The sequence below is a fragment of the Podarcis erhardii genome (genome assembly GCF_964252035.2).
Source record: "Podarcis erhardii genome assembly, chromosome: 1".
NCBI classification, from domain to species: domain Eukaryota; kingdom Metazoa; phylum Chordata; class Lepidosauria; order Squamata; family Lacertidae; genus Podarcis; species Podarcis erhardii.
In genome coordinates this window covers 96,142,522-96,156,930 of record NC_138497.1, presented here as the reverse complement: position 1 = coordinate 96,156,930, position 14,409 = coordinate 96,142,522, and the positions used below count along the sequence as shown (strand labels likewise).

At 41.9% G+C, this 14,409-nt stretch overlaps 1 protein-coding gene across 2 annotated transcripts in view; it reads right to left on the bottom strand.

Moving 5' to 3' along the window:
• Positions 1-13,971, bottom strand: part of CCDC93 (CCC complex scaffolding subunit CCDC93) — a 42,883-nt gene extending 28,912 nt beyond the window's left edge. Inside the window, exons 1-8 of one of the 2 annotated variants that reach the window (XM_081872091.1) lie at positions 13,814-13,971; positions 10,730-10,843; positions 10,024-10,118; positions 8,570-8,681; positions 5,384-5,482; positions 3,036-3,092; positions 988-1,088; positions 122-139 (exon numbers count right to left, since the gene is read on the bottom strand). In XM_081872091.1, coding sequence (XP_081728217.1) covers positions 122-139; positions 988-1,088; positions 3,036-3,092; positions 5,384-5,482; positions 8,570-8,681; positions 10,024-10,118; positions 10,730-10,843; positions 13,814-13,855 — 638 coding nt within the window. In that variant the 5' untranslated portion in view covers positions 13,856-13,971. The remainder of the gene's footprint in view (positions 1-121; positions 140-987; positions 1,089-3,035; positions 3,093-5,383; positions 5,483-8,569; positions 8,682-10,023; positions 10,119-10,729; positions 10,844-13,813) is intronic. The other variant, XM_081872092.1, reaches the window with a different exon arrangement.
• Positions 13,972-14,409: the final 438 nt, after the last annotated feature.

Genomic DNA, 14,409 nt, shown 5'->3' with positions numbered 1-14,409 from the left:
CAATGCTGTTAAATACCAAATGTGGAAGACATGTTAACGTGAAAAATGCAAATTCAAGTGCCAAGAGCCAACTAGAAAGGGGGGGCGCACACCACACGTACACAGGAGGAAAAATACTCACAAGAAATAACCAGTGATACTAAAGAAGGGGGATAGGAAAACAAAAAGATGAAGAACTTGAAAAAGCGATCTGGCTTGCCATAGGGAGGAGAAGACACACTTAGGCCACAGTTTCAAACACACTTTGGCTTACTGTAGTGTGCAAACCACCTGTATGACTAAAGAACTGCAGTGGAAAAGCTAGTGAATCAAAATGTCAATACATTTTATATTATAACCATTTCACCAGTTATTTGTGGCAAGCAACATGTTGCTTTTGTACTCTGTACACACTTAGATTATTCCAGGAAATCTGCTGTCACTAACCCAGAGTCTTTGACATGTTGTGGAGCAACATTTCCCCCCAAGAACTTGAGCAGACTGCATTATTAATTACATTACCGTCCTGTCTTTCTTCCAACCTCAAGATGGCATACGTGATTAGCACCCCCCACCCCCATCATGAACCTAGCATGGAGCATAGAGGGCTTTAGCCTTTTGCTTCCCAATCAGGATTAGGGCCCCTGCAACTCCATGGCCAATGAAGGCTCCATCTAAACATATGGGGCCTTTGCTGGTGGTGCAAACTGCAGCTAGTGAGAATGGGTGGCAAAAGGTTAAACGCTCCCCTACCCCTCACTGTACAGTTCCAGAATGGGTCCCCTGGCCTGATAATTTGTAAAAAAAAAAGAAAAAACAACAATAGCAAAGCTACACTATTAACATCCCTTCTTAGTTACATTTAAGGTTCTCCTGCATCTGCCTACAGGGAAGAGAGAGCCACAGCATGCTGTCTTTCAGATCTTTTGTCTGCCATTATTGGAATCCTTCAGATGCCCCCAAGAAATCCTGGGTTCCCTGGAACACACTTTAACAAAATGAATATACCTGCCATATTCCAGAAGCGTAGCATGAACTTTAGACTCCTCGTCGACTAACTTTTCTGCTCCTGCTCGTCGCTGGTATTTCCTTTGTGGCTTGTAAACTTCCTGAAAGCCAACAAAATGAGCATAAGCATGTGTCAAACTACAAATGTTCAGTAAGCAATCCAATGTCAACATTCTTTCTCCATAGAAACCTCCTACCTGGACCTTCTCAGGGCTTTTGTGGCTCCATAATACAACACAACACAGTCTGTCATAACATAATATCCTTCACTGGCTGCTCATTGACCTAGACTCACCCCTCCCCCTCCCTTTTGCACTTTCCTAGCTTATTATTACTATTATTAAGAACATGGCTACGCCAGAACATATGAATCTATTCAACCTGATCTCAGACATATCTGCAAAACATCTTAAACAAAGTAAGAAAAAAAAATACTATGCATAATTAAAGAGATGATTAATTCCGAGTCACTGCGGTTAGTGTTCATGCATTCCACTTCTAGCCTCTTATTGAATAATTATGCTTAATTACTACTCTCTTCATTATGGCTACTTTAGCCAGTCACATAGGAAAAGAAAATTGATTTAACATAATTGGGGTGGTGGTAAGAATGTGCAAGAAAAAAAAGTTGCTGAACTAAGTTCAAGGAAATCTCTCCCCCCCCCCCCCTTTTTAAAAAGCAATGCTTCAATACAGCCAAGTTGTTCTTGTACACGGCTACAGTTAAAAAGAAAGAAGCATCAATGCCAGACACTCTTTGTTAAGAAGAACTCTCGGAAAAAGCAGTGCCTTCAGATGACATTCCACACTTTCTTCCAGACACAATGACAAAGGCAGTTTACTCTCCCTGAGATACAATGACAAACGAGATCATTGTTTCCACGACTTGGCTTCTCTACTCTGTTGACTCTGCCAGAGGAAGATATGTCAAGAGCTTTTTACCCTCCTTCCTTTTTCCTTTTAAAAACGTTTTGATCAATGTTGGCAGTTTTGCAAGTGGGAAATCTTTTTCAACTATAGCACATCAGTTGAGATGCAACGGAATCCATTCAAACTCCCGCGTTTCCGAATTCACAGCAGCGCAACGTTCTGTTTTGTGTGGCGTTTTAAAAGTGACATTGCACCGGACAAAGAGAGACAAGGGAAGGAATACACAGAGCTGGTATTCAAAAGATGAGCACAATGGGATATCAATCTATCGAGCCTCCAAGAGCCACATGTCAACTCCAACTAAAATTAATATGGTATTATAATGGAGCAATGCAATCTATAGGAACAGAGAAATAAAATCCTGACACAGTAAACCCTCTGTAGGGAGGAAAGGAGCTGATTTATTGCACAACACTGTACACATTTTCTTATGTGGTAGAGTTGCAATGTTTTTCTTATGTGGTAGAGTTGCAATGTTTTTCTTATGTGGTAGAGTTGCAATGTTTAATAAATAAACACACGTATTTATACAAAAATATACATATATTCAATGGGGCTTATCCTCTAGTTAATGTGTCCAAGAATGCAGCTTTAAAATATTGTGTTTCTGACTCAACTTGCACCCGACTCAAATACAGACTCTAACTAGGGCTGCCACTTGTACTAACCTAGCAGAGTGAGTCATTTGAGGGCTGTATATGCCAAAGTGCTGGGATTGTTGTTGGCATTCCACAACTTGACCAGAAAATTCTCATTTAGTGTGTTACCAATGATGTGGGATGAAACATTTTCTAGCCCCCTCCCCACCGCCATGAACCCCAGGAGAGATCAATTTCTAAAAATGCATTCTTTTATAAAAACTAACTAGGAATGTAGCGAATGGATACCACAATGGATAAAACTGAGCACCTTTGAAGTTGCAATTCATTTGAAGAAAAGTTACTATCCCCAGGAAGCAGGTATGCAGATATATCATACAAACATGGTCTATGCATCTTTAAAAGGGAAGGGGGAGTAAATTAAAGCCAAAATATATACATAATCAAAACAACGCTAAATCCAATTATTATTTATTTGTAAATTTTCTGAAAACCCACACTGCTGAATGCCACACTTACAGAGATTTCACTAACTGCTTTGACAGACTTTTCTTTTCTTTGCATGAAGTCATCATCCTGCAAAGCAATTTAGATAGCTTTAAATACCAGCATACAAACATATTTAACCTCAACAGTGTCAACAAAGATTGGCCAGTTGTTGTGTCAACTTGTCCAAAGCTGTGATGTTAAAATGTACCAAAAAATACAGCCAATCCTTCAGCAGAATACAAGTAATCAAGGGCCATGTACACACTTCAGAAGGCCCGACAGATTTTTACAAATATGTTTTAAGCTGGTGAAGAAAACTGACTAATGTAGGTTCCAGCCTAATCTCATGTTACACAGCTAGGAGGCTACCACTGACAAAGTCCTATTCCAAGTTTGGGAACTCAAGGCTTTGTTTGATGACCATACAGAGCTTACCTGGCAGACTTCAGATAACAGGGAGGAATATATCAGGAGGCACACACCTTCAGGTAGCTGGGTATTAATTTGTTTACATATTTACATTATCACCATCATTATTATTTTATTTATACCCTATCCATCTGGCTGGGTTTCCCCAGCCACTCTGGGTGGCTTACAGCATCCCAAACACACAACAAAAACATCAAGCATTAAAAACCTCCCGATACAGGGCAGATGTCTTCTAAAAGTTGTGTAATTCTTTATCTCCTTGACATCTGAAGGGAGGATGTTCCACTGGAAGGGTGCCACTACTGTGAAGGCCCTCTGCCTGGTTCCCTGTAACTTCGCTTCTCACAGTGAGGGAACCAGCAGAAGACCCTTGGAGGAGGACCTCGGGGGTGGAGATGCTCCTTCAGGTATACTGGGCCAAGGCTGTTTAGGGATTTAAAGGTCAGCACCAACTTTTTGAACTGTGTTCGGAAATGTACTGGGAACCAGTGAAGATCCTTTAGGAATGGTGTTATATGCTCCCGGTGGCCTCTCCCAGTCACCAGTCTAGCGGACGCATTCTGGATTAATTGTAGTTTCTGAGTCACCTTCAAAGGTAGACCAACCTAGAGCACATTGCAGTAGTCCAAGCAGGAGATAACCAGGGCATGTACTACTCTGGTGAGATAGTCCATGGGCAGGTAGGGTCTCAGCCTGTATACCAGGTGGATCTGGTAGACAGCTGCCCTGGACACAGAACTGTCCTGTGCCTCCATGGACAGCACTTTGAATTGGACATGGTAGCAAATAGTGCAGATCTTTCTGTGGCAATCAATACCCAGTTGCCACATTTTGCACCCACTATAATCTCTGAACTGTCTTCAAGGACAGCTCCATGTAGACCATATTTCAAAAGTCTAATTGGGAAATTATTAAAACATGGATTACTGTGGTCAGATTACTTCAATCCAGGAATGGCTGTGGCTGAAGAACCAACCAAAGCTGGAAATATGTACTCTGCGCCTCTGCAGCAACTTTTAAAGGTGGGAACCAAACCACAATGAAGCTGTGATCCTACCTACTTTACCTAGGACTAAGCTCCACAATGCAATTTATATCTTAGACATATGGTGTTAATAGTAAAACATTAGCAGGAACTTGGCCCATCAGATAGAAAAATTCAGAGTATCTTCCAGCACTGACACCTTTAACATCACTTTCCATTTATTGACAAATGAGGCAGAGAAAGATGCTCACTAGTTTGCAGCTGCACAAGTAATGAAAGGCACCAACAGATACAGGGAGATGCAAGAATCGTAAATTGAACTTTCGACAATGTGAGTGAAAACCCCCAAAACACAGCCTTAAAAAAAAAATGAACTATTTTATTCCAGTGGGCAGCTGTCATGTTAAGGTATAGTATTATCAACTGCCAATCACCTTTTAATCACAGAGAAACAATACACCTGGACTTTCCTTCTCAAGGAATGGCTCATTCTGCACTAAGAATAGGTGGGCAACGTATTTTTAAGAATGGGAAACATTTTGGTGCTTGCACAGTGTAGGTTTGTGTTGCCACTGCACAAATATATTCAAATACAATTTTGTGAAAAAGACCTTACAAGAAAAAAGTGACTTGTGTCACTCAGTACCGAATAGGAGCACAGCTTCAAAAGTGCCTTCAAGAACAGCTTCCCAGAGCATCCGATGAATGCACTTGGATGCACTGCAAATTCATCTACCTTTTTGATGCGCAACTGGGCATTTAATACTTAAGGAGTTGGACTGAATTACTCTACTCATATTTTCTGCTCCAATGCCAGCTCATAACGTGTGATCTATCCGCTTATGTCCTGAAACCTATGAGCCAAATCAGCTGGTGCAGGTTTGCATCAATCCTATCCGTTTTAGAGATGCTTAAAAGAATCACTTCTAGTTCTGAATTACAAAAGATGCAGCCAAACATTTACCTCTGGCAGACTGTGTGTCTTCTGAAACTGAGATATAGAATATGAACGGATGTAATCTCCCATTTCTTCACGGGTTTCTATTGCACGTTTCACAAGCCACTGGGAGAAAAGAAAAAGGGAAACCATCAGCATTAAAGCAACGCCTTGGATAGATATATATACTCAGGACAGACTTGGATATCAAAAAGGGAATAAAAAATAAGGAAAATCAACACTGTATAAACAAAGGGTTATACTTATTACAGCTACTTACCTTTCATATTTTGAAACATTTAGACACTGAACATGGCCATCAGTGCATGTTCATCATATGAACCAAGAAACATAAAACCCACTGAGTCTCAGCGTGACATAAAAGATTAGTGTATCTGACTGAGACTAGATTCAGCTAAGCGTTACACAGAATAAAACCACTAAAATTAAAGGACATAGTTATGTTGGGTCCATTAATTTCAATAGGTCTACTTCAAGTAAAACTCAGTTGAATACCAACCCAGGATTTAAATTTCTGACCAGCTGTTGTGGCTGATGTTGACCCAGCCACTCCCTTTCAACTCAGCCTACCACAAAGGGTTATTAGGAGGCAAAAATGTTGAAAGGACACAAATACGATGGAAGACAGGTTAGGCCCTTGTTTTTCTCACTTGTAGATATTTCTGGCATGTTTCATCAGCCTTTGCTGTGCTTTTCCTCTGAACAGTGTGAGTTAATCTGTTCTTCATGAGGCCAACTCTGCCTCACAGGGACTAGAGGCAGGAGTGGCCAATATGCCGTCCTTCTGATGCTCCCAACATTGTCAGCCAGTATGGTCAATACTTTGGATGATGTGAACTATAGTCCAGCAACATCTGGAGACACCTGGACTGGGCTGTATGAAACTCCAATTCCTGCTTTTCCTTTTTTTTAATATAAATATTTATTAAAAAAATTTTGGATACAAATGCACAAATAATAAACAACCTTACTTATATCATAACGTGGTTTCATCACTTCTTTGGACTCCCTCACGTCTCCCGCTCCCATTTACATCGTTAAAAGGTTTTTCCAAGCAAATTATCAACTTGTTTACGATCTTATATCCACTCATTTAAATATAATCTAGCAATTCTCCAAAAGGTTTATGTTTTCTTTAATCTCACTTATCATCAAATTCAAATCTAATTTAGTGGTGGCCAATTTTTTATAATCTAGCATCCTTCTTAACATTCAACCAAATTACAATGTTTTTGTAAATACGTCTTAAATTTCTTCCAGTCTTCCTCAATCCTCTCTTCTCCCAGGTCTCGGATTCTGCCAGTCATCTCGGCCAGTTGCATATAGTCCATCAGCTGCATCTGCCACTCTTCCAGTGTGGGTAGATCTTGAGTTTTCCAGTTCTTAGCGATGAGTATCCTTGCTGCCGTTGTTGCATACATAAAAAATGTTCGGTCCTTCTTTAGCACCTTCTGGCCGACAATACCCAGAAGGAAGGCCTCTGGTTTCTTAGTGAAGGTATACTTAAATACCTTTTTCAACTCATTATATATCATTTCCCAGAAGGCCTTCACTTTAGGGCATGTCCACCAGAGGTGAAAGAATGTTCCTTCATTTTCTTTACATTTCCAACATTTATTATCAGACGAATGGTATATTTTGGCAAGTTTAACTGGGGTCATGTACCATCTATATATCATTTTCATTACATTTTCCTTCAGAGCATTACATGCGGTGAAGTTCAGCCCAATGGTCCACGACCTTTCCCAGTCCTCAAACATAATGTTATGCCCAATGTCCTGTGCCCACTTTATCATAGCCGATTTAACCATTTCGTCTTGTGTATTCCATTTTAACAGCAAGTTATACATTCTAGATAGTACCTTAGTCTTTGGTTCTAACAATTCTGTTTCCAACTTCGATTTCTCCACCTGGAAATTCCTGCTTTTCCATGACCATATCACAAAGGTGCATAGCAGCAAAACCTGAGTAGTCACAAACGACAATCTGCAGGCCCAGGTTGGATGTGTCACTTGCTTATCAGGCTGCCCGAAGACTTAGCATGCCAATGGACATAACACAGTACTGGTGCACAGGCACAAGGCTTGAGACGTGTGACCTAAAGGAAAATCTTAACTCATGTTGTCATTGTAGATCAGGAGTCGGCAACTAGAAATCTCAGGCTAAGTTCAGCTCCTATTTGGTGCAACCAGGTCGTTGCTGCACTTAGTTGAAAAATACAGAAACAAACAAGGGCCACGGAAGAGTAGCAGGTGCTGGTCTCATTCTGGCTATCAACCTACTTCTCCCCACTTTGTCAAACTGACAACCAGGCAAAAATAGTTGCTGCCTTGCTCTTACATCTGCAGCTCTCAACTCTGCTTTGGTGTGTGTGTGTGGGGGGGGACCCATGCTCTCTATTTAAGCAGCCAGCTTTCCAGGCAAAGAACTCATCCCTGTTCACTTGCAACAGAAACACCTTCCTGGCTTGGTTTGGCTGAAACGTCAATTTTGCAAATGACGTTCCAAGACAGAGAAAAGCAAGCACATATAAAACTATAAAGCAACAGTATTCCCATTTACATGGGCAATAGCAAACCATTTGAACACTCCGAGTCTTGCTAATAATTGACTCAAATTTGGAAATGGGTTAAATGCTTTGAATTATTTTTATTTCACAGAAGATGGTATAGAAACGATTACATAAAAGACTCCGAGATCCCAAGTTAAACACTAGGTTTAGAAGATGCCTCTAACTTGCTCCTTGTTCAGGATCTAATCAGAGATGGAACTATGCTTCCAATACTGTCTCTGCAAGCAACAGCGATGCAGTATCTCTTTCCATACACTTTTTGGTTACAGGAAATGCTGCAAGGCTACAAAAGGGATTAATCAATGGTGCAGGGATGGGGAATGGGTAGCCACCTAGATGTTGCTAGACTCCCATCATTCCTGACCAATGGTAACACTAGCTAGGGCTGAAGGGAGCTTTGAGCCCCACAGCATCTAAAGGGCCTCCTACCCACATTAGTGGAACCAATGTTGTTTATGATTAGGAACACTCATTCTACTTGGTTGTTTCCTGATCAAAACCATGCCCCAGTGGCTATAAGAGTTGCAGGGAAGAGAGAAAGAGGGTTACAATATGGTTTTTCATCAGCAGGCCTACTATACGGAGGTGTTGGGGGGAGCAACTTTTCAAGCAGCACCTACCTGCACAACAGGAAATATGTGGATGAAATCCAATCCCTGTATTTGATGAGGCTCCAAGCGATGAGGGCATTTCATTCTCGGCAAGACGGATACAATTTTCTCAGTCAAGGCACTGGAAAGAAGGTGAAGGATGACAGAGCTTAAGGTGAAACTGGGTGGAAGCAAAGCCTTAACTAGCCTGAAACTGCCCTCTAGTGGCTGAAATCAAATAGTAGATTTTAAAAAGCGAATACACAAAGCAATTTAGAACTGTGCTGATAAATGCTGATCTGTAGGACTGGAGGCACTTCTTTTTTAAAAAAACATCTTTAGACAAGCTTGCAAACTCTTATTAAAAACTGAGAAAAAAAATTCAAGGTTGTTTCTTTTTTAAACCTGTTGTTAAAAGCTTCTTATCAAACAATCAATCCTTACTTCATAAAATGTTTTCAGTTTCAGTCCAGGGAATGGTCTGTGATTTCCTTATTCTAGAATGAAGCTAAGCAAGTGCGAATTCAATCCAGTGCGCCAATGGGATGCACATCTAATCAGTTCCGAGCTTCCAAAGGTAGCGCATGGTAAAGTAACAACAGTTTAAGACATTCATGTGTTAATAGAAAAACTCTACAGCCATTCCTTGGTTTTGGAACAGCTTAGTTCCCGAACGTTTTGGCTCCCGAACGCTGCAAACCAGGAAGTGACTGTTCCGGTTTGCGAACTATTTTTGGAAGCTGAACGTCCGACGGGGCTTCCAATTGGCTGCAGGAGCTTCCTGCAGCCAATGAGAAGTCGCAATTTGGACTTCCGGAATGGATTCCGTTCTACTTCCAAGGTACGACTGTAATTGTCACTGTTTTATTTAAAAGTCCTAACATTTAAATAGTGCAAAAAGAAGGAGGAGGCAACAGAAAGTAAGTGTGGGCTTCTACATGTTCCTGCTGTACTTAAACATTTCACTTTATTTTCATGGCTGCTTTCAGGCTTAGGATGAGAAGAGATTATATTACTGGGAGGGCACATCAGGGGCAGTAAGACCAAAAAACAGAGAGCACAGCAGATTTGAAGGACCGCCTCTCCCCATATGAACCAAACCAGACCCTGCAAGCATTCTCTGAGGCCCTTCTTCGTGTGCCTCCTTCATAAGATGTCAGGAGAGTGGCAATATGAGAACAGGTCTTTTCTGCAGTGGCTTCGTGCTTATGGAATGCTATTTCCAGGGAGCTTTGGCTGGTTCCTTCATTACATATCTTTAGGCACCAGGCAAAAACATTCCTCTTCTCCCAGGCCTTTGGCTAATTAAACAAACGACGGCCTTTTAAATTGCAGTTTATTGTTAGTTATAATGGTATGCAAGTTTTGTGTTTTTATATTGGCTCAGGTGACCACTTATGCAAGCTTCAATTACAAATATGACTGGTACTGAACACATCGCACAACTGGAAAGAAAGATCCCTTTCTGGCAAGCTCCCACTTACATTTTTTGGCCGATGGTAGAGTTTTCCTGAAACAGTAAGTCCACATCAATGTCGAAACTGCATGTTGTGATGCACCACGTCATGCCGCCTACCACCTAGAACAAGGCAAGCACACTCGTTTTATCCCTCGCAGATGTTTGGTGGAAGAACGCAGAAGTTACACGGAAGCATCTTGTGCATTTATTTAAAAATGAAACACAAAAGACAGCCCCCCAATGTCACATTTTCACGATGGCTATGTTCTGCCACCAGTGTCAGTTGGAGGTAGTATTGCGTCTGAATGCCAGTTCCTTGGGCACTGTATAAGGGCTTCCACTCACACTGGGCACTCCTCTCCATCACTCACAGAACCCCACAAAATCGGCCTGGGGTGGTCAGGGGAACTTCCAAAACAGTAAACGTCTGGAGGAGAGGGAGGTTTATACCCTCCAGCAAGCAACAATGCTTATGCTGATTGCACATTCTGTCAGTTTTTGAACAATTTTAGCTGTTTTTATGGTATCTTTGCAAATTGCATTGAGACACATATAAAAAGAGATTCATTTTTATATATATATATAAAACCCTTTAAAATTGAACTCTTAATTCACAGCCATCTGGATAACATTTGTACTCATCTGCACAAATTAGCCCTTGCTGATATATATATATATATATATATTTACCAATTAAAGCATGCCTTGTGCATAATTTGTTACACTCTCACCTTGTCAAAGGGGGACAGCCCTTTAATTCTTGCCCTGAAGTATCCAGCTGCCACCAGCAGCTCTAAGATTTCACTCAGCTTAATACTTTGCTCTTCATCTTCACGGGTTTCAACCTAGAAGAGATAATAAACTGATTCTATGTTCAAAAAAACAAAACCATGTTCTTCTAAGTGTACACACTACAAATTTCTTGCAAAATATTTTCTTTTAGTAGACACACTGTTGACTACACTGTAAAACAGTTTTAATACTTTTATAGCCGGTTCCGTCCTGTGGAACTGGCTATAAAAATATCAATGCACATAGCCCCAAAGAATCCTGCAAAAACAAGATGGTGGAAGTCCGGCAAATGAGAACTGTTCAACTATTGCACAGGTTTTCCCTCCAGTAGCATATGCTGAGATTTCTGATTCTGTCAGACACAAGAATAATGAAGTAACCAATGTTCCTCAACTGAAGGAAGACAGGCACATTTGTCACTTATAAAGACAATACAATCAAGTTCCCAAATTCTTTAATAAAACCTTCTAAAACTTCTACAGCTTAGCCCAATCATTACATTTCTAATACCACCATTGCAGTGTGGTGTTACTGATGTTTACAATGTTTTATATCTCTTGAGCTATTTGGTATTTTTTCAGAGTCCTGAATCTTGGCGCTTGAGGGAAAGTTCCACTGAACTAATAAGAGTCCCTGCACTAGCTTCTGCTAGCTCACCAGCTCTAAGAAATGTAAAGTTTGCACCAAAGTTGTTATTATCATGTGTTTTGAGGCACTTCTGACAGAAGCCCTTGCACTAATGAAGATCAGATGAATTTGACTGATAAAACAGCCATGTCATTTGGTAAGAGAGGGAAATACCATCTTAAAACACAAAATTATGTGCAATTTATGAAAGTTTTATTGTGTTTTTAATATTCTGTTGGGAGGCACTCAGAGTGGCTGGGGCAACCAAGTCAGATTGATGGCATATAAATATTATTATTAGTAGTAGTAGTAGTAGTAGTAGTCGTAGAGAAAAAATGCATGTAGTAAACATCATATCCACTTCAGACCGGTGCTGATGTTACAAGTTGGTCTATACTTGTGTACAAGCTGGATGCTTGCAAAGGTCACAAAGCCATGTTATTCATACATCATAACAGACAGCCCTCTAGATGTTGTTGAATGATGAGTCCCATCAGTCCCAGCCAGCACAGTCAATGGTCAAGGATGATGGGAACTGTAGTCTTAGAAGAGGAAGAAAATCTGTAGAGCTCCACAGTGACTCCCCCTGTATTACAACACAGAGCTGTACTTTGACAGAGTTTAAAAAATGTGTATATTGGTAGACAAGCAGCTCTATGTATGTGTATGTTGGTACTAAAGCACATTATGGGAGTAAATTGCTAGAGAAAGTGTCTCTCTGCTGCCACTCCCCGCATCACCCAGAACCTGTGAGATGTTCTTCAAAAGGATGACAAACAACTAGAGTCCTGGGACCAAGTAACTACTGAACACAGTGGGCCTTATTTCTCAGAAACCATGCATAGGGTTGCTCTGCTAGACAAAAAGCAGAACTTTACTTCTAACAATGATTTACTGTTTTTAATTAATGTTTTTCTATGGTTTTTATCAGTTCTCATTTTATATATAAGCTGCCTTGAGTCGCATCAGAGTACAAATAAATTTGTTATAATAACAACTTTTGCCTTCTAGATGTGGTGTGACATTGTGGACTGTCTGTTCACAGTACGACATATAACAGCTCTATAGAAAATAAACACAGCTATCCAGTTCTCTGTGACAAACATTTACCATTACTGATTTCTGAACAGCAAAGGAAATGTGGTATTTCATTCCCCCACTCCCACCTCCAAAGGATCCACAGGGTATTTCAAGCGCAAGACATGACACTCAGGGAAATATTCTCTGGAACAGAGAATATGCAACTCCAAGCAGCCTCCTATCCTCTGGGTACACCATGGGAGTTTGGGAGGAGAGTTTTATTTCAGTCTGCACTTACCCAAATGAAGCTGATGTACTGCCTGTCAATACAGTAAGCCTGCAAACCTACATGCATTTAACTTGCTTGCATTCAGCCACTGGTTCCTTCCCAACCTTTTTTTGGCCATACCCCACCTAAGCATCTCTAAAAACCTGATCCACCCCCCCACGGAGCGCTACTCCCCCAGAATGCACACAATGTATTTTCTGTTTAGATAAACTTATCTGTTTAATAATAATAATGATGATTTTTATTTATACCCCGCCCTCCCCAGCCAAGGTTTAGATAACCTTTCCACTGTCACCAGTTGACCACCGTGTACATTCTGATTTCAATTTTTAAAATGTGTATGTCACAATATATATTTACAGTATATACTATATATGAGGCCCCTAGAACCACAAGAAATGCAAAAAATTCACTGTTAGTAACTCATTATCGAATTGTCCCCTGTGGGATGTGTGCCTAGTTGGGAACCACAGCATTCCTCTTTATGCATGTGGTAAATATATATATATAAATGAATAAAAATGTGGTAAAAAAATATAAATGAATAAAAATGCACAAAGTGGGCAGGGCGTTCGGGGGGGGGGGGGGATTTACTTTGGTAATCTCACTGTCCACTGAACCCATATGCGATTTTGACTTTAGGCGAGATCCCTCGCGTAAATTGAGGGCTTACTGAACTAAGCACCCGTCCAGGAAGACATCTGAGGTAATAGCAATGATGAGCGCCTTGAGCATGTGCAGAGTGTGACACTGGCCCAGCAATTTATCCCCTCGCTGAGTTCTCCTCCCCGTCATACATACAAACACCGGTCCCAGGACTAACGTTTCCTGGAGAAGCCTGCGCCCCTGGCTGCGCTTATCCTATATACACGCTTCCTTCCCCAGAAGCGAACCTCGACGTGTTCGGGGCGCGTTCCTTGCAAGGCAACAGGACTTGCGGGCTCGCCTTGCAAAGCAAGCGCTGCCCGGAAAGCGCTATGGGGAACGGCAGCCCATAGACAAAAGCGGGGCAGGGAAGCGCCACCCGCAAGGGAAAGGCCAGCCTGCCCTGCGAGAGGGAAACACAGCCCCGCCGCTTCAGCCTTACCTCCTGAGGAGGCTGGTGCTCCTGCCCTCTGACGGCGCCCATGCCAGCTTCTCGACTCCCAGCTCGCTAATCTACCGCAGCGCGCAAAGGCTACAAAACGCGTTTCTCCTTCCGCAAACTTGCCCTCTCCCCTTTCCCGCTCATTGGTTTGTTCCGCCAGCAACCCAGCTCCGCCCCTCATCCGTACTACGGCACGCAGCAGAACGCGGACCGTTCCATTTTGTAAAAAAGGGGGGGAATAGGGGGGGAGAGTGAGCACAGACCACTCATGTGACTTGCCTGGAACGGAAGACGCGGAGCGGGCGGCGTCGCGGTTCATCCGAGCGGGGCCGGTCTCCGAGCAGCATTCCCGGGAAGTGATCGTCTGCATGGAGCTCTGCGGGTGTCACTGCAGAGCGAGGCGCCCCGGATTTGAGCAAGAAGCATTGCGGCATAATGCTTCCGTGCACTGCATTTGAAAACGTTAAGCCACGGTGAAGCGGAGATGTGTCCATTGGATAACGTTTGAAGGAATTGGTTTATTAAATTTGTTAGTCGCTTGTCACCCAAAGGTCTCCAAGCCACTTACAGCAACACACCCACACCCACCCCATATG